Source organism: Megascapheus bottae, chromosome 23, assembly GCF_031878675.1.
Source record: "Megascapheus bottae isolate mThoBot1 chromosome 23, mThoBot2.hap1, whole genome shotgun sequence".
In the NCBI taxonomy this organism is placed as follows: Eukaryota; Metazoa; Chordata; class Mammalia; order Rodentia; family Geomyidae; genus Megascapheus; species Megascapheus bottae.
In genome coordinates, this window is record NC_143531.1 from 24947361 (window position 1) to 24968398 (window position 21038).

General features: G+C 47.5%; 1 protein-coding gene across 5 annotated transcripts in view; it reads left to right on the forward strand.

Moving 5' to 3' along the window:
* Nucleotides 1–924: 924 nt before the first annotated feature.
* Nucleotides 925–21038, forward strand: part of Znf827 (zinc finger protein 827) — a 140828-nt gene continuing 120714 nt past the window's right edge. For all 5 annotated transcript variants that reach the window (XM_090356880.1, XM_090356883.1, XM_090356881.1 and 2 more), the window contains exon 1: nucleotides 925–1480. In XM_090356880.1, coding sequence (XP_090213006.1) covers nucleotides 1438–1480 — 43 coding nt within the window. In that variant the 5' untranslated portion in view covers nucleotides 925–1437. The remainder of the gene's footprint in view (nucleotides 1481–21038) is intronic.

The window sequence follows — 21038 nt, forward strand, 5'->3', positions numbered from 1 at the left end:
ACTGCTATGTTGAGTTCCTAATGCACACTACAATTGCTTCAGGGTAAACTTCATATACCTGCATTGTAATAGGGGAAAAGTGCATTTCAGAGGTCCAGATTGCAGGGTGCCAGTGCAGAGGCAGCCCATGGCAGTAAGTCAACCATCCAGGGGTGACCTGGTTTTATGTCCCTCCATTGTCAGAACCTGAACGTGTAAATTTCATTTAGGCAGCAGTTTTCAAGTGTGAACTCTGCCACACTCTTCCAACACTGGACATTTTCCTTCCACCGATGGATCTGGATCTATGTTAATAGTAATCTTTTTAAAAAAAATTATTATTTTCACTAGGTTTGTGGAAATTTATCACACACACACACACACACACACACACACACACACACACACACACACACACACACACCGGCCTTAAGGGGGACTGATGGTGTGAGGGACAAAAAAAAAAATTTATACAGAACAACACAGTTTAATAAAACAAAAGTGGAGAGACCAATGTAGTTCCCTTTTTAAAGAAAAAAAAAAACCAGTGGAAATAATGCACGAAAAGAGTGGGGGGCAAACTTTTTTTCCCTCCCCCCGCCCCCCCTTTCCCGGGCCCCCGGAGAGGGGAGGGGGCGCGCGGCGGGATGCGTGGTGAAGCCCTCCCTGCGCCCGCCCCCGCCGCGCGCGCGCGCCCCCCGGGGGCTCTGCAGGCGGAGAGGCCGAGTCGGCCCCGGGAGCCTTAGGGCACCTTCCTCCGCCGTGTGTGCGTGTGCGCGCGCGCGGGGGTGTGCGCGCGCGCGGGGCTGTGTGTGTGTGTGTGTGTGTCTGGCCCTCGCGCTTCCCCTCCGTCTGTGCCTCTGTGTGTGTGTGTGTGACAGAGCAAGAGGGAGAGGGGAGAGAGAGAGAGAGAGAGAGAGGGAGAGAGAGAGAGAGAGAGGAGGGAGCGAGAGGGAGGGCGGGCAAGCCGGGAGCCGTGCCGCCGCCGCTGCCCTTTGATCCCGACTTAGTGTTAGGGGCTCGGAGACGCCGCGCGCGGCCATCCACACCGCGCACCGGCGCGCATTTATTTATCCCTCCCATCACACACGCGAGCACCGGACACACACGCTCCCGCACACCTATCCGAGCCGAGTCCATTGAAGAATATCACGCTCGGGGGACCAGCCAGGTGCACGACCAAAAAAAAAAAATTACAAAAAAAAAGAAAGGAAAGAAAAAAGAGAGCGCGCGCGAGAGAAGACCCCGCTCCGGCTCCGCCAAGCCAGCCGCAACCCTTCTTTTTTCCTCTCTTAATTTTTTTTTTTTTTTGCACACATTGGAGAGAAGGGGGTTTCCCCCCCTCCTGCCCGCCCCCCCAACTACCTCCCCGGCCCTGCCAGTGTCTGCCTCTCTGCCCCCTCGGGGGTTTATTTGATCTCCCATTAACCGAGGAGGAGAATGTGAGAAAGGGGGAAAATGCCCCGGAGGAAGCAGGAGCAGCCCCAGCGCCTTCCCTCACGTAAGTCTCCCCTTCCCCGCGCTCCCGGCCCTGCCCGAGCCCTCCCGCCCGGCCCCGCCGCAGCCTCTCCGTTGTTTTCGGCCTCAGTTTAGGGTTACAGAGGTGAAGCCGACAAAGACACAGCCCGGGTTACTCCTCGCCGAGGTCTGTGCCGAGGCAGCCATGTTGGTGATGATCAGCCCCGTGCCCTTTCCATTCGCTCGCTCTTTTTCTTTCTTTCTCTCGCCCCCCCTCTTCTTCTTCTTCTCGCCCCCCCATCTTCCTGGAGCTCCGGCCTGGCCCCCCCTTCCTCCCTCCCCCTCCCCACTCCGGGTGGCGGGGGAGGGGGCCGCGCGGGCGCCGGCTTTATCGGGGTGTCTGTGTCGGGGTGGGGGGGTGGGAGAGGTTGCAAGCTTCACACAGGAATCCCCGGCGGCTGTCCGCGCCCCGCGGGTGCGGGGTCGGGGCGCGCGGGGGGTCGGGGGCCGTGACATGGCGTGGGGGGGGTCGGGCGCGCGGCCGCCCGCCGGGGCCGGGGACCCGGGAGAGGTCCGTCTCCGGGTAAAGGTTGCGGCGGGGAGGGTCGGGCCCGGGCCGCGGGCGGAGGCGGGGGCGGAGGCGGCGGCCGGGGAGCCGGGGCGGGCGTGGGGGGCGCCGCACGCGGACGCGCGGGGACACGCGGGGAGGGCGTGGGGGGCGCCGCACGCGGACGCGCGGGGACACACGCGCCGCCGGGCGGCTGCTCCCGCGGCGCCGGGCCGAGGGGGGCGCGCCGGGCTCGGGCGGGGGGCGAGGCCGGGCAGCGGCGGGCGGATGTGGGGTGCAGGAGCCCCGCCGAGGCGGCGGCGGGAGGCCGGGCGGCTCGCGAGGTCCCTGCGGAGCCCCGGGGAGAGGACCGGGAAGAGGACCGAGGAGGGAGGGACGGAGGGAGGGGCGGGGGCTCCCGGCCGCAATCAAACGCGGGGTCAGTGGGTGCAGACGGAGCCGCCGGGCGAAGACTCGGGCTCCCGGAGCCCCCCTTCCCCGGCGAGCCCGAGCAGAGTCCGGTCCCAAAGTGCTTCGCAGCCCTCCCCGGCGGCGGCCGCGCGCCCGCCCGCCCGGCCCGGTCCCCGCCCCTCCTCCACCCGCGCCCCCGGCCCCCTCCGCCCGCCCTCGGCTTTTCTCCGCCAGACTCCTAACTTTTCCCCCGCCCCCCCCATCTCTCCGGGCTCCGAGCGTTCCGAGATGCTGCTGAAGCTAAAAGTGAAGGAGAAAGAAGCAACTAAAAATATCCCCGGGGCCGCCCGGCTCCTTGAATGCAGGGGAGAGGGGGCAGGGGAGCCGGCGTGGGGCGGGGTGGCGGGGGAGGGGACGCGGGAGCCGCCGGAGGGAGGGGTGGGGGGGTCGGAGGGTCAGCTCCCCCCTCCCTCCGCCGCCCTCCCCTCCCCTCCCCGCGGTTGGGCGCCGCGCGGGGAGCCGGGGCTGCGCGACCCGGGCCGGGGGCGGGCGCGGAGCGAGCGCGCCGGGGCGGCCGACGTGGTCGGTCACCTGAAGTTCACGGCGGGTGGGGGAAGGGTTAAGGCGCTGGTGTCTCGGCCGGGGCCGGGCGCGAGCCGTGCGCTTCCGCCGCAGACAGGCAGCGATCGATGTCCCCCCAGCGCGAGGGGTCCGCGGCGGGGCGGCCCCGGGGGCGCGTGGCAGGGGGGGGAGCGGAGGGGAAGGGGCACCCCGGCCGCTCCGCCCCCCGCCCGGGGCCCAGGCCGAGGGCGCTCGCAGGCCGTCCGCTCCGCACACATTCCTCTTTCTTTCCCCTTCCTTCCCGGTACGCCGGGAGCCGACGCGCCGGGCTCGGGGTTTCTTTTTTTTATTTATTTTTTTTCTTTCCCTTCCTTTAAAAAAAAAAAGAAATCGTGCCCCCGTGCAGTCCTTTCTTCGCCTGCCCGCTAGAGGTTCCGAGGCTCCGCTCACATATGTAATCTACGTGTGGATGTGTGTGCACACACTCGCCCGCCGGCGGCTGCAAAGCCAGGCGGAGCCGCCGAGGCCCCGCGCGGCGACCCACGGAAAAGTCGCCGCAGTTGGTGGAGGAGCGTGCGGCGGGCACACGGCCGGCGGGGGCCCCCGGGGCCCCGGGCTCGGCTCTCCCTCCCCGAGGGGCGCGCGCGCGCGTGGGGAGCGGGGACGGGGAGGGGGGTGGGGAGAGCCCGGGCGGAGGAGGCGGGCATCCCGGGGCGGGGGCCACCGCGGGACCCGCTGGGCTTGGTGGGGGGGGGGGTTGCCTGCGAACTTGTCCTTAGATGGCAACTTTGGGGAGCTCGTGTGCCGAAAACCCGGGGCGGTGAGGTTATCCGGTCAGTTTCCTTTCTTCCCTTCTCCCCTCCACCCCGCCCCGCCCCGACCCTGCCTTTAAAAAAATAAATAAATAAAACATGTTGGCGAGGGTAGAAGGAGGGTGGGAGAGGAGAAGGGATTTATCTGTCGGGGCCGTGACGGGGACGGAGCGCCTCCCCGCCCGCCCCGGGCCGCGCGCGCGCGCGCGGGCAGCTGCAGCCTGCCCTGCCCGTGACCTTGACCCTGACCTCCGGTGTCTACCCTGGCCTCGCGGAGGAAATGCAGGCTCCATTTTAGCTCCAGCGCCTGGTGGGCCTCGCCCGCGGGCTGCTGCGCCCTGGTTGAAGTTAACGTTTTCAGGGCGGGCTCTCCCACCTCGCGTCCCCTCATTGAATTCTGCTATCTGTTCACTGAAAAGGAAAAAAAGAAAAAAAAAATCGCCTGCCTCTTCCGCTCACAGAAAGCCACTTTTACTTCAAGTAAGAAGCAGTTTACCTTTGGAAACAGTTGCGTCCTTCCTGTTTGGTTTTTCTGAAGAGGGAAGGCTTAATTGGTGAAGCGTTTCCATTTACCTCCTCGGTGAATGGATTTCTGTGGATGTGTGTGATGTCTGTTTCCAGTGTGTGTGGGGGGAGGGGGGGTTTACACATGTGTGATAAGCAATTCGCATTTGGCCAAAAGAGCAGTTTTCTGGCAAATAGTGTAATTCTTTTTTTTTTTTTTTTTTTTTTTGCAAGTCAGCCCCAGTTCTGGGACTGGCTAAGTGCTGAGTGAGGCTTTGGCAAAACTTGCAAGTGGTATGGAGATGTATTAAATATTGACTTGGGACAAAATTAGGGTTTGCTTTCTGTTTAATGTAGAATATAGTTTAGAATATAACTGCAGACCTAAGTCTTAGTCTTAACGCTGAGCTGTTTAGGTGAAAAGGGTTTCTTTCCCCCTGGAGAAACGTGTTAAAGTTAAAATATAGTTAAGTCTGGGGGATTACAGTTGCCTGATAGAAGTCAACCCAGGGGCTTAAGACGTTCTGTAGGGGCAGATTTTAATATCAATCCTGGAAAATAAAGGAGGGATGGTGTGATGTTGGGGGTAGAGAAATTGGACCCCAAAAAGATGAATGGAAAGGAGGTGACGAGGGCAATGAACTAGAATAAATGAAGGCCTAAGAGCCCTTTCTAGTAAATACCAAGTGAATAAAGCCACTATTGATGTGTCAAAGAATCTGTAAACATGAAAAACCAATATTTAAACACAAAACGTGTGCAATCTCCACCTATAGAAGGTTCCATGCTTTCCTCCCCACCCCCATTTGCCTCTGCACACACTTCCCCGCCAGTGTGACTGAAGCTCCATGAAGTGCAAGTTATCTGTTATTCTTTCTTTGTATGTCATTGAGTAGTTCACTTTTATTAAATATTATTAGTTAAGTACAGCCTTCCTGCACAAAGCCCTTGGTCCTCCCATTTGAGAGCACAGACTCTAGGGACCGTGGAACTGGAAGTTCCACCCTTGAATGGTTCAGTCTTGGAAATCCAGACGAGGGCTTGAAATTATCTGATACCAAGTCTGGGGTGAGCCTCCACCCCTGGCACAGAGTCCTAGCAATTCCCCCAGCTGGGCTCTGGCCTGCTAAGGTTTCCTTGCTCCTTCTGTTCAGCTAGACACCCTGGGGACTGTTCAGAGCTGAATTAGCTTTGGAGCATGGGGGAGCCTTTAACCTGACACTACTAACTTAAGCCTGGGGTTTCTGATTTAAAATTCTACACAGTCATTTCCTCCTGGGCCTCTGAAGAGAGAGAGGAAGAGGAGAGGAAGAGAAGGAGAGGGTCAGACAGATAGACACAGAGAGAATAGATCCATGTTTTGTTGTATGGGCTTCATACCCATGCAGAAAAATATAGGCTTTCCTATAGAGCTAAATGATGGTCTTACTGTGTACAAATCACAAAGAAGTTCTGTAATACTTCTGGAGGTGTTCTGACCACCCTATATTTGTGGCATGGCTTTAAAGATCATTATTTAAAATAAAGCACCCATTTCTTGGTTTAGAACAGTAATGATAATTTTGGGATCTACATATTGACTCCGTTGTTGATAGTTCTATGTTTTGTTTTTTTACAAAAGTTCTTTCTGTTGGAACCTATTCAGTGCTGTGCTCAGAAAACATCCTAGAGGTCCTGTGAACCATGCCAGGCTCTTATCTTTAGCAGAATCCTGAACTGTGTAACTTAAGAATGTCTGTTAGACTAAGGAAGAAGAGAGAGGGAAACTAATGCTAACTAAGACTGCTTGCCAGGCCTGGGGCTTGGCCTGCGGAGAACAGTGCAAGCTAAGAGAGAAGAGACCTGGGGGGCTTTCTTCTGTATTTATTGCATTAGTAAGTGCTTTGGCCATTCGTGATCAGCACTTTTAAGTTTTTCTCATAAGCATCCATTTAGTTATTTTTTTTTTTAAAAAACACATACAACTTTAGATTGTTTATTTACTATTGGAAATTTGCCTGATAGCTTTTCCCTCATAGGGGAGCACAAAGGAAAAGTTAATAAAGCAATTGCTCTTCTCCTGTTTTCACTGTTTACTTAGTTGTGGGTCAAGAACAGAACAGGTTATTGTGTTCTTCATCAAAACTTATATATAAAAAAAGAAAACAACAACTAAAAATCATCTTATGCTTTCTAGTAAAACTATGAAATGACATGCCTGGAAAGTTCCAAGATCCTCTTATTTCTTATACTTTGGCCAATTTTTGTATGTTGGATGGAAGAGAAGGGGACTCTTTCCCTCTATTTATTCGCAGTGATTTTTGCCGTGACCAGGCAGGAACCTTGTGGGGAAAATTGTCAGCCTAAAGTAGTAGAGCATTTCATCGTTCTTGCCAGCCAGGGGTAACGACTCCCAGATACCAAGGAAGCAGTCTAGGTCGATGGTCACTAATAATGCCTGCCTGTTTTCCGAAGAGAACAATGTGGATTCCCAATACAGTCAAGAAGGATCACTGCATTTTCCCTCTAAAAAAAAAAAAAAAAAAAAACAACAACAAAAAAACCCCACATTCCTTCTAAAGTTTCAAAATTATTTTCAACCATAAAAGAGAAATTATTTTTAATTTATCTGCAATGTTGCCGTTTCACAGTGGAGATGACACAGTTGGTGTGAGTTGACGAATCCCTCTGAACGAAGTATTAATAAATCATGCCGGAAAGTATACATTGCCCAGCTATTGGCTAGTGTTAGAGCTGGCTATGTATTGGTATTTTTAGAGTCTATCAATGGCCTCTATCAGGCCAGGTCCAAGAAAGGTTCAGAAATTCTCCGTCTTAGGAGACTTGTAAAACTAGGTAGACGGAGCAAGAGACACACCCAAGAATGTGTATTGATGTAATCATCAGACTGCCTTCTCTGGGGTCAAAAGTTGGTTTACAGTACATATAAGTCTTGTTACTATCAACAACATGTTTTTGTAGAAAAAGTCTGGGTTAGAAAGAGATAGTGTTTGGCTGGGTTGGTTAAACTAGTTGACTTAGGAATTCTGGACGTGTGGCTTCAGATCTTATCTAGGAAAGAACTCTCACCGGGTATCACGAACCCTGGACACTTAACATATGCAGATTGGTATCTTTGAATTCTGAGATGAGCTGTGTGCCCTGCCTGGTTCATTTGGGCTGCTGTCATTAAATACCCTAGGTCTGTAGTTTATAAACAACAGAAGTTTATTGCTCAGCCGCTCTTCAAGTTGGGAAGTTCACAGTCCGGGGCGGCTGCACATTCAGTGTCAGGTGAGGACTTGGGTGTCAACAGTGTCGCCTCCTGGCTGTGTCCTCATTTGGCTGAAGAAGTGACTAAATCCAGGCCCCCAGGGCGCCCTCTTTTTTATTTTTTTTTCAGTAAGGGCACTAACCCTGTTTTATCTGAGACCTGATCACTTTCTAAAGGCCACACGTCTTGATCCTGTAGGTCGGGAGGGGCGTCAGGTTTCAGAGTATGCACTTGGGTGAGAGGTTTCAAAAATTCCAGGCACAGCACAGGAAGGAAGGATGGGGGAGGTTGTGTCGCTGCACAGTTGTGCCGCTCACCTGGTGTTCGAGTGGTCACTCGCGCCATCAGTGGAAAGGGATTAGCTTATTAGATCCTTTAGCCCTCATTGAAAGCTGCCTTGGCCTGCCTTTCCCATTTAAAAAAAAAATCTACAGGAGTGTTAGTATAGAAGGAAAAACAAATAGAACCTTGCTGACCCTGATCTCTCTGTTCTGACTAATTATATATATATTAGTAATTTTCTATAATCTAATCAGACTGGTCGCAGGATGAGAGCGTGAGAGGGTGATGTACCAAACTTTTGGGGAGTATTTAAGGATTTGTAGCATGAGGTTTAACAAATGGGATGCTCTGGGGTAAAGGAACAGATTTGAGAAGATACCCAGGGTGGGCCTACTGATGGTAAAATGAACAAGTGAGTTTTTGCTCATCCGATTTCATTACGTTTTTGGCTTAGCGACTGTACTCAGGGTACCATTGAGGGGTGCAGATGGTGAACAATGATGCCGTTTCCTCTCTTGCCCTCTTCTGTCTCCTACTTTGGTAGATGTAGCTCAGTAACTCACTCATACCATCTAGGGCTAAGTGTACTAAACACTTTATGGTTCCTGGTAGCCGAGATGTCTTCGGTCATATTTTATAAGAAAATAATGTACAAAGCACAGAGCTTAGAAATAGCTAAGGGTACTTGACAGGCTGTTCTAGACACCATCTCTCTTCTGTTTGAAAGAAACTTTTTTTTTTTTTTTAAATTTCTACCTTCGGTCTCTAAGTTGTATTTGTTGTGATGCTGGAGAAGAGAATATGACTAGGTGTGGGAGCGAGGGCCTGTCAGACTGCTCCTGGCACTCCCCAGGGCCTAGAACAGCTACAGATGTTAGGTAGGTTCCTAAGTTAAAATCATACTTTGGCTTGATACACATCTTAATCCACATGCGTACATAGTTCTGTTTATTTTCCAAAAGTCAGTTTCACCATGTACACACACACACACACACACACACACACACACACACACACACACACACACAGGAGAGGCCCCTCTGTGGTTAATTGTATAAAATGCACAGTGATACACACCCACCGTCAGGTCAGAATGTGGCCTTTGGAACTCTGCTTTTCCAAGGCTAACTTAGGGTTATATTAAATGTAGCAGATTGTGTGCCTAAAAAGGACATTGTCTTCCAATTGGCCAATCCTTTCTCATTGTTCTAGCTCTGTGGTTCTTACAAGGCCAGGTACTCTTTATTTCTCTTCAGAAGAAGAAAGCAACAACAACTGGAGACATGGGGGTGTAGTCCAGTGGTAGAGTAATTGTCTAGCATGTGTGAGTTTCTGAGTGTGAGTTCCCAGCACTGAGGGGAAAAAGACCCAAATCAGCAAGGAACAAATGTTGGAACTTCTCAGTGTCTGGACAAGTAAACTCCAAATTAACTTCTCTGTCTCTGTGCTAATTTCTACATAGGTCAGAAAAGTAGCTAGACTGTATTAGAAGTGAGGCGTGAAGGAGGAAGGGGAGAGAGGGGCATCTCGGGGTGAATTGTTTTGAGTGTTCTGAAGAAGTTGCCTTTCCAAGTGGACCAAGGAAAATGATCTTGTACACGATTGATCAGCTGCAATGGACTTCCCTGACCTTTTGAAACAAGCTATCGTGCGTGTGGAGGGTGATAGATATTTCTCAAGTCAGCAAGTGCTAGTACCTTGGGTTGACCGAAGGTCTGTTTTCAAAAAACTTTTGTTGTGGTTGTGCGTTGAGAAGTTGAAAATATCCTCGGTGACTTTGGTGTCTCTCCCCTTCACTATATATTGCGTGCGAGAGGCAAAACAGAGCTCGTGTGCTTTTGAAGTTCTAAAAGTAGTGTCAGGTGCACAGATTCTGGTAGGTGCTGAGTTGTTCACATTCCAGCTCTGTCACAGGCTCCCCTGTGAACGTGCCCAACTTACTTAGCTTCTCTGTCTTCCACTTTCCTCATTTTAAAATTATAATATGCCACAGAGTGTACATGTACAAAGTCAAGCCTAATTAATGTCCGCTACATCAACAGAGCTCAATAAATATTACCTACTATTAAGTAGATGAAGTGTTTATTTTACTTAGACTGTGATTCCTACCGCCATTTCTGACTTAGGAGTTTATGGTTGTTGTGATATTTTTTATTCTGTTTTTCGTAGATCTTATTAGCATGGTGAGTAATAACAATATGATATAATAAAATTCTTTTACCAGGCTATGATTGGAAGACTTGACTAATGCTTATCTCATGGGCCAACAATATATTAGGCTTTTGCTACAGGAATGGCTTCCTCTGTGAATATGATTTGCTCTGAATTGTATCTTAGTTGTGTAATAATCAGTAAAACAAATTATGGCTAGATTTTACCATCAAGTGAGGAGAGTAAATCCTCCTTCAATGATTTGGACAGAGACTGAGATGATAGGTGTTGAATAAAGATGTGTTTATTCATTTACTCAACCAGCAGTCAGCCTTCTGTTTAAAATAACTGAGGGGACACTGACATTGAGTTTACCATATGTTATATAGGTTAAAATAGTTCAGCTTTTGCTGAAAAGCAGGAAAGCCAGAATCTGTAGTTTCTAATCACAGGGAACTAAAACAAGAAAGCATATTCAATGGCTCTTAAATAAAAGACTGAGGAGTAGAAGTGAGAGAAAAAGAGGAGAGAGTTTGAGAAGGAGAGATGGGGAAGGGGAGGGAAAGAAGAAAGGGATGGAGAGAAAGAGAGAAATGGGATCAGAGGGACCATTGGAGGTCCCAGCGGGTGCCATACCGATGTGTCCCCCCCATCCCCAAATAGTATGTTTAGAAACTTGAGATAACACTTTAGAAATTGGAAGTTTCACGTTTCTAGCTTCTTGGGGAACCTTGGAAGAGACAGCAGTCCTGGGCCCACAGGGTCGCAGTCTGCTGCCTCCTTTCCCCAGCGCGTGCGCCTCCATCTGCCTGCCTCAGTTCCTTCTGCTCAGCCCTGTGTCCCGGTATGCATTTCCACCTGGCCGCTGTCCTCAGGTCTCTTCCCCTTGGGCTCCACAGGCCCAGGATTGGATTGGAAACTGCTGTGCATGCTCCAACATTTTCTGATCTTCCAGTTCACCACCAAGTCTAAGTAGTGTGAGGCACATGCTGGGATAGCCTCAGAGAAGCAGTCCTCTTAAGGTGGGCTGTATTCCAGCTGTGACAGTCCCAAGTGACAGCTGTCACGCACCTGTTTTGTTCAGGTGTTACATGCGGGACGACCACAGGTTCAGTAGGACAGCGTGTTCCCTCATGGAAATGTTTAGAAGCATGTCTAGGCTATAGTATGTGCATACTAAATGCTGGCTATATTTATACACCTGAAGTGCAAGGCACAGGTTCCTTTCAAATCGGGATTCCCTCTGATGCCTTTCACTGTGTTGTGTTAATCAAGAACCCTTTGCTGCCTTTTGGTGTTTGAACTCCTGTAGCCAGCTTAGCTACTCGGCCATGGCTGGAGATTGAAAAATACAATAAGTGCTTAATAAAGGTTTGTTTATTCAGTTAGTCCCAAGTGGAGCCTGAGACCCGTAAATTTTTATAAATTTCCCTTTGTGACTTGAATGAATAGTGTGGATGAAAGAATCTTGAACTACAGAACTAACACTCTGCAGTGATGTCATTTCAGCCAAGAATAAAGATGGGATGGTGTCCCTGCAGCTTGTCGAGGATGCTTTGTTAGCTATTAGAACCCTAAGAACCAGATGCTGGTGGCTCATGCCTATAATCCTGGCTACTCAGGAGGCTGAAATCTTAGGATCATGGTTTGAAACCAGTCCAGGTAGAAAAGTCTGCGATTCTTATCTCTAGTTAAGCAGAAAGAAGCTGGACGTGGAGGTGTGGCTCCAGTGGTACAGCACTCGCTTGGGTAAAAAAGCCAAGCAAGTGCTTGAAGCCTTGAGTTCAAGCCCTATTACCAGCGAACAAAACAAAAGCAGCAGTCCTACACATCAGCTCAGGGACCTGAAATTAGCTTCAACTCCTTGAAGCTGGAATCCAGAGACTCCAGAGACTCTAGGCTCCAGCTGGGAGCAAGGGACTCCAGTTTTCTCTTCCCTATTCCTTCCTCCCAAGAGACCACAATCTTCCCTCTCCATCACCATGTCTTGAGAGCTCTCATAGGCACAGTGACCTTCATTGAGTCACTGTGCATAAGTTAGGGAGTTCGTTGAGTCTCTATGCATGAGTGGCTTATCTTGTCTAATGGCTAACACTACATTTCTCAGATGTTCTCTTTACGATGTGTTGGGTGGGTTCTGGGGCACTTACTCAGTGAGGCAGGCAAGAAATAGTACCTTCTCCCACCTTGGATAGAAGGGAAAAATGAGGCCAAGAGAAGGAAAGAAAGTAACTCAAGGCTCCCAGTGCCAGCTCTGAGTGTAGGTCCACCGATAGATGCCATTGTTCACATGTGCTTGTGCTGACAAAATTTCTGCTTCCTCAAAAGATGACAGGGTAGGCTGGCAACCTTAGAGTCATGGAGCAGTCACATAGGCGACCCCTGGGGCCTGAAGGCTCTGCTTCTGTATTCTGCTTAGATTCGGTGCCTCATCTGCTCTGTGTGTTCCTCCTTATTAGTTCACCAGCCTCTTCAGAGTGGGAAGCACAGCTGGGTTAGGGACAAAGCAGGATGTGCTGACCCTGGACTCCAGGAAATGTTCCTGAAGAGAGCCAGAGGAGTTCTCTTTATTAGGAGAAGCCAACCTCAAATAAGAACTTACTGGGTTTTAATCTGACCTTAAGGAAGAAAGAAATCAATTCACAGTGAGTTGCTTTCTGACATTTGGGAAGGAGAGAGATTTCTTACTCTAGATGTGGGGTCTGGGCTTTCTGGTTTCACCCTGTGATCAGGAGGTGCCTCGGGTGTCCAGTGCGATTCCAGTCCACATGGGGGAAAGCAGAAAGTGTTGAAGAGAAGGATAAGTACAAGTAGCTTAAGTAGGAATGATTCCATAAAGCTGGAATCGTGACAATCTTTGATAAGATGAGAACATGTTGAATTAAAAGTAGAAACAAAACCAACTGTCTAGCAATGTAATAATAGTTATGATATATCTATTATCATGTGATATTATCTATTAATATAGCTGTTATCAAGGATCTGGCTTAGCCACCCATGGGGTAGCTTCCTAAAGATGTCTTCCAGTAACTTGGGGTTCTATGAGGAGAAGTGTTGTTTATTGTTTAATTATATTGGTGTGTGTGTGTGTGTGTGTGTAGGGATCAAACCTAGGGCCTTGTACCGCCTTCTTGGCAAGTGCTTTATCACTGAGCTATAACCATAGCCTTTATGTTGACGCTTAATGACAAACGTAGGACATGCTTAGTATAAATAATTAAAGCTCTGTATAAATGTTTAAAATGTGAAAGTTGCCTTTTCCCAGCCTCCACCCCCAGAGATAATCACTGTAATCAACAAGTAATATTTAAAATTCAGTTGGAACACGGATGCACTCGGCACTGGAATCAGAACAAGGGTGGCAGCGTTGCTCTTGTAAACTGATGCGATCACCTCTATAATTCTGAATCCAAACTGGGTGCTCCAGTTACAACAGGGAATCGACAAACTCCTTACCAGAGAGGAGGCATAAAGAATAGTTGTAGACTCCTGAAGTCATCATCCAAGGAATTAATTATGGAGGCAACTGGAGTGCTGACTCTGAGGGGGAGGGAGGGGGTGGATAAAAATCCTGTCGACTTGCTCCATCGCGACGTCTTGAAGTTCTGTCAGGTGAGAAGGGAGCTCTCACCCGGCGATGTCATTCATTCCAGATTGTCGACTTGGGTGGTAACCGAGCCTTCAGTCGTGCCTTGGTTCATTCATTCCACCAGCCATGACTGAGCCTGTGTGAGGATGTCCCAAGTTAGGCGTGTATGCTAGCCTTGCAACGCATGGTCCCTTCTGTCAAGATCTGAGTGGGCAGAGAAAGAGAGGCAAACAAATCATTCCAATTCAGCTTGGAAAGTATTTTGACAAACAGGTAAGATGCTGAGCAGAAAACAGACACTGGGGCCATTCCGGTAATATAAGGGAAGATACCTTTTGTTTGATAGGAGAAGGGCCTGTTAAATAAGGAGAAACAAAAACAGAATGAATGACTCACCTGTGTGGTATAGTGCATCCCTGTGATTCCTGCAGGGAGATCACGAGTTTGGACACAGCTGCTGCACAGTGAGGTCCTCAAGAATACAAAGCAACACAACAGTGAGAGACGTACGGATAAAGAAGCTGGCTCGGTTACTTGTCAGGGCATTTCTAAGAACTTCCAGTAATTTGAGGTGTGATAGAAGGATGGGACTCTGAAATCACTGGATAGGAGGAGAAAGCGTTCTCGAAAGTTGCCATAATAGTGCTCTGCTTAATTTCTATTATAAGATTGGAAACCACTTCCTACCTCAGGGGAGAACCTTTTTCTATTTACTGGATGGTTAGCCTTTATGGAGTTTGGGTGTGTGACTGGTGACATGGGTGGCACAGTGGCACAGGGAGGAGCTGGTGTGTAGCTTTCACATTCTGCTCATTCCTTAGTTTTGAGTATGTTTCTGCCTATAGAAGTTCTATGGAATGCAGTATCTGCAGACAGTTCTTTCAAAGATTGACCTTTTACAATCTGAGGATCCATACAAATCGATACGCTAACAAGTGTGAGATCATATATTAGGAATTCAGTGTGTAAATGTTTACAGAAAGGCAGACTATTGGGCAAAAAGCTGCCTGTGGAGGAGCCACATCCCAGACAACCTGGAAGAAGGGTTGTCCATCCACATAATGCAGAGGAAGGCACTTCACAGAACCAGGGGCCCATCTGGTGACATAAGGTTAAGGGGCAGAGAAAGACGGTAGGGCTGGTAGTGAGAGATGGGCTTGCCAGATTTAGAGGTGTGGATTCCACTCACTTCTCTTGAAGTATGGTTGTTTCTCCCCCTGGGAGAAAAAGAAGATAGCCTACAGGGGGCCATGACTCTCTTAAGAAGAGAAGCCGCTCAGTCAGTGGATACCACTGTGGAGGGACCTGCAGGAGAGTCTGCCGAGGGGCTTCTTGAATCCAGTCCTGCTGAAGCACTGCTAGGGACGGTGGAGGTATAATACTCTTCCTGTGTGTCAGCGGGCTACATCTGCTTTCCACAGAAAAATCAAGCACAGACAGAAGCTACTGACCTAGCCCAGCATGTCCCAGTACCTCCACAGGTACTTGTTCCTCCACAAGCCCTGCTACATGTTCTCCCTAGCTTTAGTGTGGCAGTTAGTTTTGCGTCTTTAGAATTCCTCAAAGTGATGGCGCCTTCTACACCTTGGTGATTTTATTCGCCACTCAAAACATTTTGGTCTCAAGGTCACTTTTCCAGAACTTGGGAATTATGGAGGATGCTAATGAGCTTCGGTGTACTTGCTTTATATTAGACATTCAGGCTGAAAAATGTAGTTATTTTTTAAACCATTAAAGTAATGAGTCTAACCCAGGACATGTTAACTGCCTACAGCATTTTTAACTGGAAAAGGAAGTACTATTTCAAAGAAATTCAAGCAGTAAATGGCATTTGTTTTTGGCAAATTTCTAATGCTTGGTTTACTAGAAGACAGCAAGAATCACATATCTGCTGTTGTATTCAATCTCTTGCACCAGATAAATAAAGAAAATCTGGTTTTGTGTAGATATGCAATTGCCTTTTCAAATAGCTGTGGATATATTTTTTGCGAATATCCTAAGATCAGTTGAAATGCTGAATTCAAACATTTCATTATTTTGTGTTCTGTTACGTTAAATCTACTAAGCTTGTGTTTTGAATAAACCATCATGCTTGTAACATTAGCACCGAATATTTGTCAAATGTTGGCTCCTAGACTTAGGTTGAGGAACCAAATGTATATAAATTTTGCTGTGCAATACAAAAAGTTACAAATAGCAATGGGATTCTTATCTAAAAAGTTTTTTTTAACTATTTTACTGGGAACCTATCAGGTACACATGCACGTTTTCTAAACTTTTAATAGTCACTTGCAAACATGAATTTTGGAAATACTGTTGGCTTTTCCTTGTAGTATTAGCTTGACTTCATTCATTTCCAGCAAAGAGTCTGCCAGAGACCTACATTTGACTAATTTGTCAGCTCTTCTTTCAGTGAAAGGGAATGCACCATGAAAAAGTGGCTTGTTCAGTTTCTAACCATCAGTTTCATGTGTCTTTTTGTTTGTTATTGTCAAACATGCCAGTGATGGCAGAATGGCTTTATGCATATATTTCATCACACATAGTACCAACACATGTTTGTTCAAAGGTTAATTTTTTAATAGAATCAATGGTTACTATGTTATCAAAGACATTCATTCAGAAGTGCAACCATCATAAGTGCAACCAGCAGGCTATTTTTTTCCTGTGTAATTTCTTACGTCAATTTTACTTACCGTAACTCTTTAGAATGTAATGATTGCTAGTATGGTTTGATGCTGTTGCCTTGACTTGTGCTTAGGTGCCAACAGCTTTATCTGCCATTGCTTTTATTTATATCACTGGTATAAATGCCAACAGAATGGAAAGGGCAGATGATAAAGTAGCATTATTAAGAAAGCAGATTTGATCTTGAAGCTCACTGGAAGGGCCTTGGAGACCCTGGAGTTCACAGACCACCCTCCAGTAGTACTTACATAGGAATGGAAATCTGTGTGCTTCTTCAGCATTACTGAGTAACAGTGTGTCATGTAGCGCTTTGTGAATATTTTCACGGAAGACCCCAAAGGCAGAGGAAGGACCACTGCCTCACAAGCATTCTCACAGCATCTGTGAGATTTCTTCTTTGGATTCTTCGCTTCTTCATTCTGTCAATCAATTTGAGTGGCAGTTTGCGCTTTACTCCATGTCTGTTAGTTTTAAGTTAAAGTAAGCTCAGCAGTATGGTAGGAAGCATTGTTGATCGATGAAGATTTGCCTGGTGACTTTCTGTTGCTCTGTTGGGGAGTTCCATTGATTGCCATAAGTCTAGCATGAGTTTTCAAGAGGTGGCTTGGAACTGAGTGTTTCTGGTTTTGCTGTATTCTCTTCCTGAGATGCTGTGTCCGTTAGCGCACTCATTTAGGTCAGGATCCTGGGCAGTAACCATGTGCTACCCCTGCACCACACCAAACTGACCAAGTCTTCTTGGTTCTACTTCTAAAAAATGCATCTAGAATTTATCATGTCCATCCCCTGTCTCTGCCTGTCATCTATACTTAGGGAATTGAAATAGTTGCTAATTTATGTTTATCTTTCTCTCGCCTGTTACCATGGTGGACTTTCTCAAACATTTATAAACCAGATGGTCCTTATTTAAGACCTTTTAGGCAATCCCTAAAAGGAGGAAGTTTGGGCATCTGCACTTGTGAAAAGGCATCACCAGCGAAGTCCCTTTCCTCTGCTCTTGTCCCCACTCATATTGAATTGTGTGTCTTGCAGATCATACTTGTGTTTTCTTATCTGGCATGTTCTTATGACTGTATTTCTGGGATATCTGCAACGCAGGTGTCTTATTTGCCTGACAGGCATTCAGTACTGATCTCTGTGACACCTTTCTGGCCGCATTTAGCAGCCTCATCCTGGTTCCCATAGGTATAAAATCATGACCTCCTGTATTGATTACTGATTCATACTTGCCACTTCCCTAACTGACTGAGCTTTTTAAGGACATGGATACTAGTACATTTCTTATTTTTCTGAACATATCATTGGTGGCCAGTAAATAAATATTGGAATAAATGAATCAATATGGAGTCAATTGGTCATCAAATCAAAGAGATAGGAGCTAGTCCATCACTACTGCTGAATGAATGAAGTTAGGAAATCACAGATTCAAAGACAGAAAGTGTGACATATGGATTATTCAGTGAGGGAAGAAATTGAAGCAGGTAACAGAGAGTTAGAAACAAAATGTTTTAGAGGTAGAAAGGGCTTTAGAGACCATCTCATGCTGTGGCCCTCCCCTCTCTCAGAAATGATTTGCCCAATTCATGTATCTGGCCTCTAGGAGGTGAAGAACCATGTTGTGTATTCACAAAAACGTGGCCTAGAGATGCCTGGAGAAAGTCACATGATTCAAGAGGAGACTTGGCTAGCAAGGCAGAAGCCATGGTCCACACCACAAAGCCTACCACAGCCTAAGTGCAAGGGGGAATGTTTGTGGTTGGAAGTCTCTGGAACATTCCAGACTGTAGAGTCTCCCTCCACTGTTGGCTCTTGCTCCCTTTCTGTCCTTACACGGTGCCAGGACTGTAAGATTTTCCTGATGACCAGGCACATTCTGCATCTGGATTCCCTGATTGTAACAACCAAGCAGTTTCCTGTCTCCTTTGGTTGAGGTGACTATGATATAGAGCTGGGAGCCATGACAACAGCCCTGAGGAATTAGCTCTACTCTTTAAATGAACTCTCCTCTGAGATCTCCAGGTACCTCAGCCAAAGGGAAAGGGGAAAATTCATTAAGTGCCAAGTCAGTGCCAGGTGCTGTATGTACATAGTACCTTCACAGTACCCCATAAAATCTCAGGTAATTGTTTTCTATTCTATAGTCCAGAGGAAGGGCTCGTAAGAGGTGAAGGAGGCCTTTGAATTGCAAGGCTGGGTTCAGCCCTTTCTGGTTTGCCATGCTTTCTTTGGCTCTTTAAATGTTTGTTTGTTGCTATAATACAAAACTTCTTGTGGCCGGATTTGATCAACTTGGCCAGTTGTTGAAGCTGCCAATACTTTACACCCTTAAAGGCAGGAGAGCCTGTAGGTGTCCAGTTTAGTGTTGTCTGTGCCTTGCAACTTACTTGGCCACCTCCACAAGACTCCCATGGACGGGAGGAGAAGCAGGTGTTTCCACTCTATTTTATGGACTATAGGTCTAAGTCATGAGGACAGAATATTTCCCGTTTGTCTGGTTCATCACTGCTCCTGACACAGTCTGTGGGTTAGCAAATTGGAGGGACTTCAGTTTTTATTAACTGAACATCAGGAGCAGCCTAATCAGCGGTAGGAATTGGCCCAGTGCTGCATCCACTGCTAAATGTTCCATCCTACTCTCAAAATGAGTCTTCTCCCCTTTAGCTTGTGTGAAACCCCAGGGAGGATGCAGGAGAGAGGAGGGAAGGGGGAGGTTGAGGGGGAATCTTCTTAGCTGGCTATCCATGGAATTCCACAAATCAAAACAAGTGCAGGCCACCCCTTTGAATAAGCCTTCCTTTTTTCTCCTTCCTTTCTTCCTTCCTTCTTTCCTTCCTTCCTTCCTTCCTTCCTTCCTTCCTTCCTTCCTTCCTTCCTTCCTTCCTTCCTACTTTCCTTTGCTTCTATTCTTTTTGATATTCTATACAGGATTTAAAATCATGTCCTATTTACCTAAAACCCCCCAATCCAATGATTGGAAAAGGAGTGGTCATTCCATAAAGGATCTATGCTGGAGAATCCCTGGAGTCATCTCAGTTAGTGTTTGTCAGAGTAAGGCAGACAACCAAAGGATTAAAAAGCAAGGCTGTGCTGGTCAGGTGTGTACTCATGACAGCTAGGTATCCTTGAGGTCTGAATTAGAACCACTGATCTGCTCCAGTCTCTTACTTCATATATGATAAAAATGAAGTTTGCAAGTCCTTCATGCCTCACACAGTGGCAGCTTGAAAAGATGCTGCTGGAACTTGTTATAGCTGGGTTTTTATACTGTTTTAGAGCTCTATTCTGTTTTTACCATAAAGGAAAAGTGCCTGGTTTTTAGAGACAGGATTTCAGTATATATGCTAGCATCAAAGACACTGTGGACCCCAGACTGGTCTGGAATCAGTCTCTTAAATATAGAATTACAGTTACATACCACTAGGTCCAACTTGTACCTTTAGAGTAAGAATGGGAAAATGTGGCCTGTTTTTGGTAACTCTTTGAGTTAAGAATGGTGTTTACATTTTTTAAGATTGTTTTAAAGATCAGTAACTACGATTTAAAAAAATATATGAGACAGGAACTATATGTGGCCCTCAAATTTGGAATTAATTGTTGCTGATAATATGGACTTACTAATTAAAACAAAACCAACCAATCAAAGAACGAAACAACCACTCCCCCCCAAAAAACCTCCCCCCAAATGTAGGACTCCTCTAAGTAACACCAAACCATGTAGACTTAATACAAAGCTCACTCAGTTGAACATGTTTATATCGAAAAGCCTTTCCAACTTATATCCTCAAATGATCTTTTTTTTTTTTTTTTGCCAGTCCTGGGCTTGAGCTCAGGGCCTGAGCACTGTCCTTGGATTTTTTTTCTCAAGGCTAGAGCTCTACCACTTGAGCCTCAGCACCACTTCCGGCTTTTTCTAAGTATGTGGTACCAAGGAATTGAACCCGGGTCTTCGTGCATGCTAGGCAAGCACTTTAACCACTAGGCCAAACTCCTGGCCCCTCAAATGATCTTTAAATTGAACGATCCATTTCTGTTCTTTCTCAGATTCGTGGAGGATGAGCTGGGTAACTAAGCGATGGTGAAGCTGTAGCTAGAGATCTGCAGAGACGTGTACATCCTACAGGGGCAGAAAAGCTCATGTCTTCTTCCCATAGCATGAAGGACTGAAGGAACTATTGTTCCGCTCTGGTATTGGCCCCCTTGAATCTGTGTCTCTGCATACTAGAAGGCTTCTTGTGCTTTGTTTTGATTGTGAGGCATCTCCTTTGGGGTTGACGCTTGTCTAAAGCAGCAGCTGTGCTGGTCTCTTAACCTCAGCCTGACCACTTACTGCATTTCTAGACGCATTGGAACTTTTTGGACAAATGGAATGAATATCTCCTCTGAGCAGCAGTGCAAGTGACAGCAACGTTGAACATGGAGACAGGTGTCTTTCTAGGTAGGAGGATCGAGCAGAGCTGACAGTGTAAATTTGGGGGTAAGAGGGAAGCCTGATAGGAAGTCACCCCCAGGAAATTCCCAAGGGCTGGGTGGATGAAGCCGTTGGATGCTGAGCTGTGAAGGGAATTCTCCTGTATGTGGAGGTTACCCTGGCTTTGGGAATTGCCTTAGTTTGTTGACTGGTTGTAGTTTTTGTCAGTTTTCCTGATCTTTTGGTGTCCTGTCCTTGACTTCTTATTTGTGTACCTGAAAGTGAGCAGGGAAGAGAATAGGAGGGTATGAACAAGAATACATTTGATCACTTGATAGCAGCCTTGGCTCCAAGCCTGGTCAGAGTAAAGGTTAAAATTGTTGGCCTCAATCCGT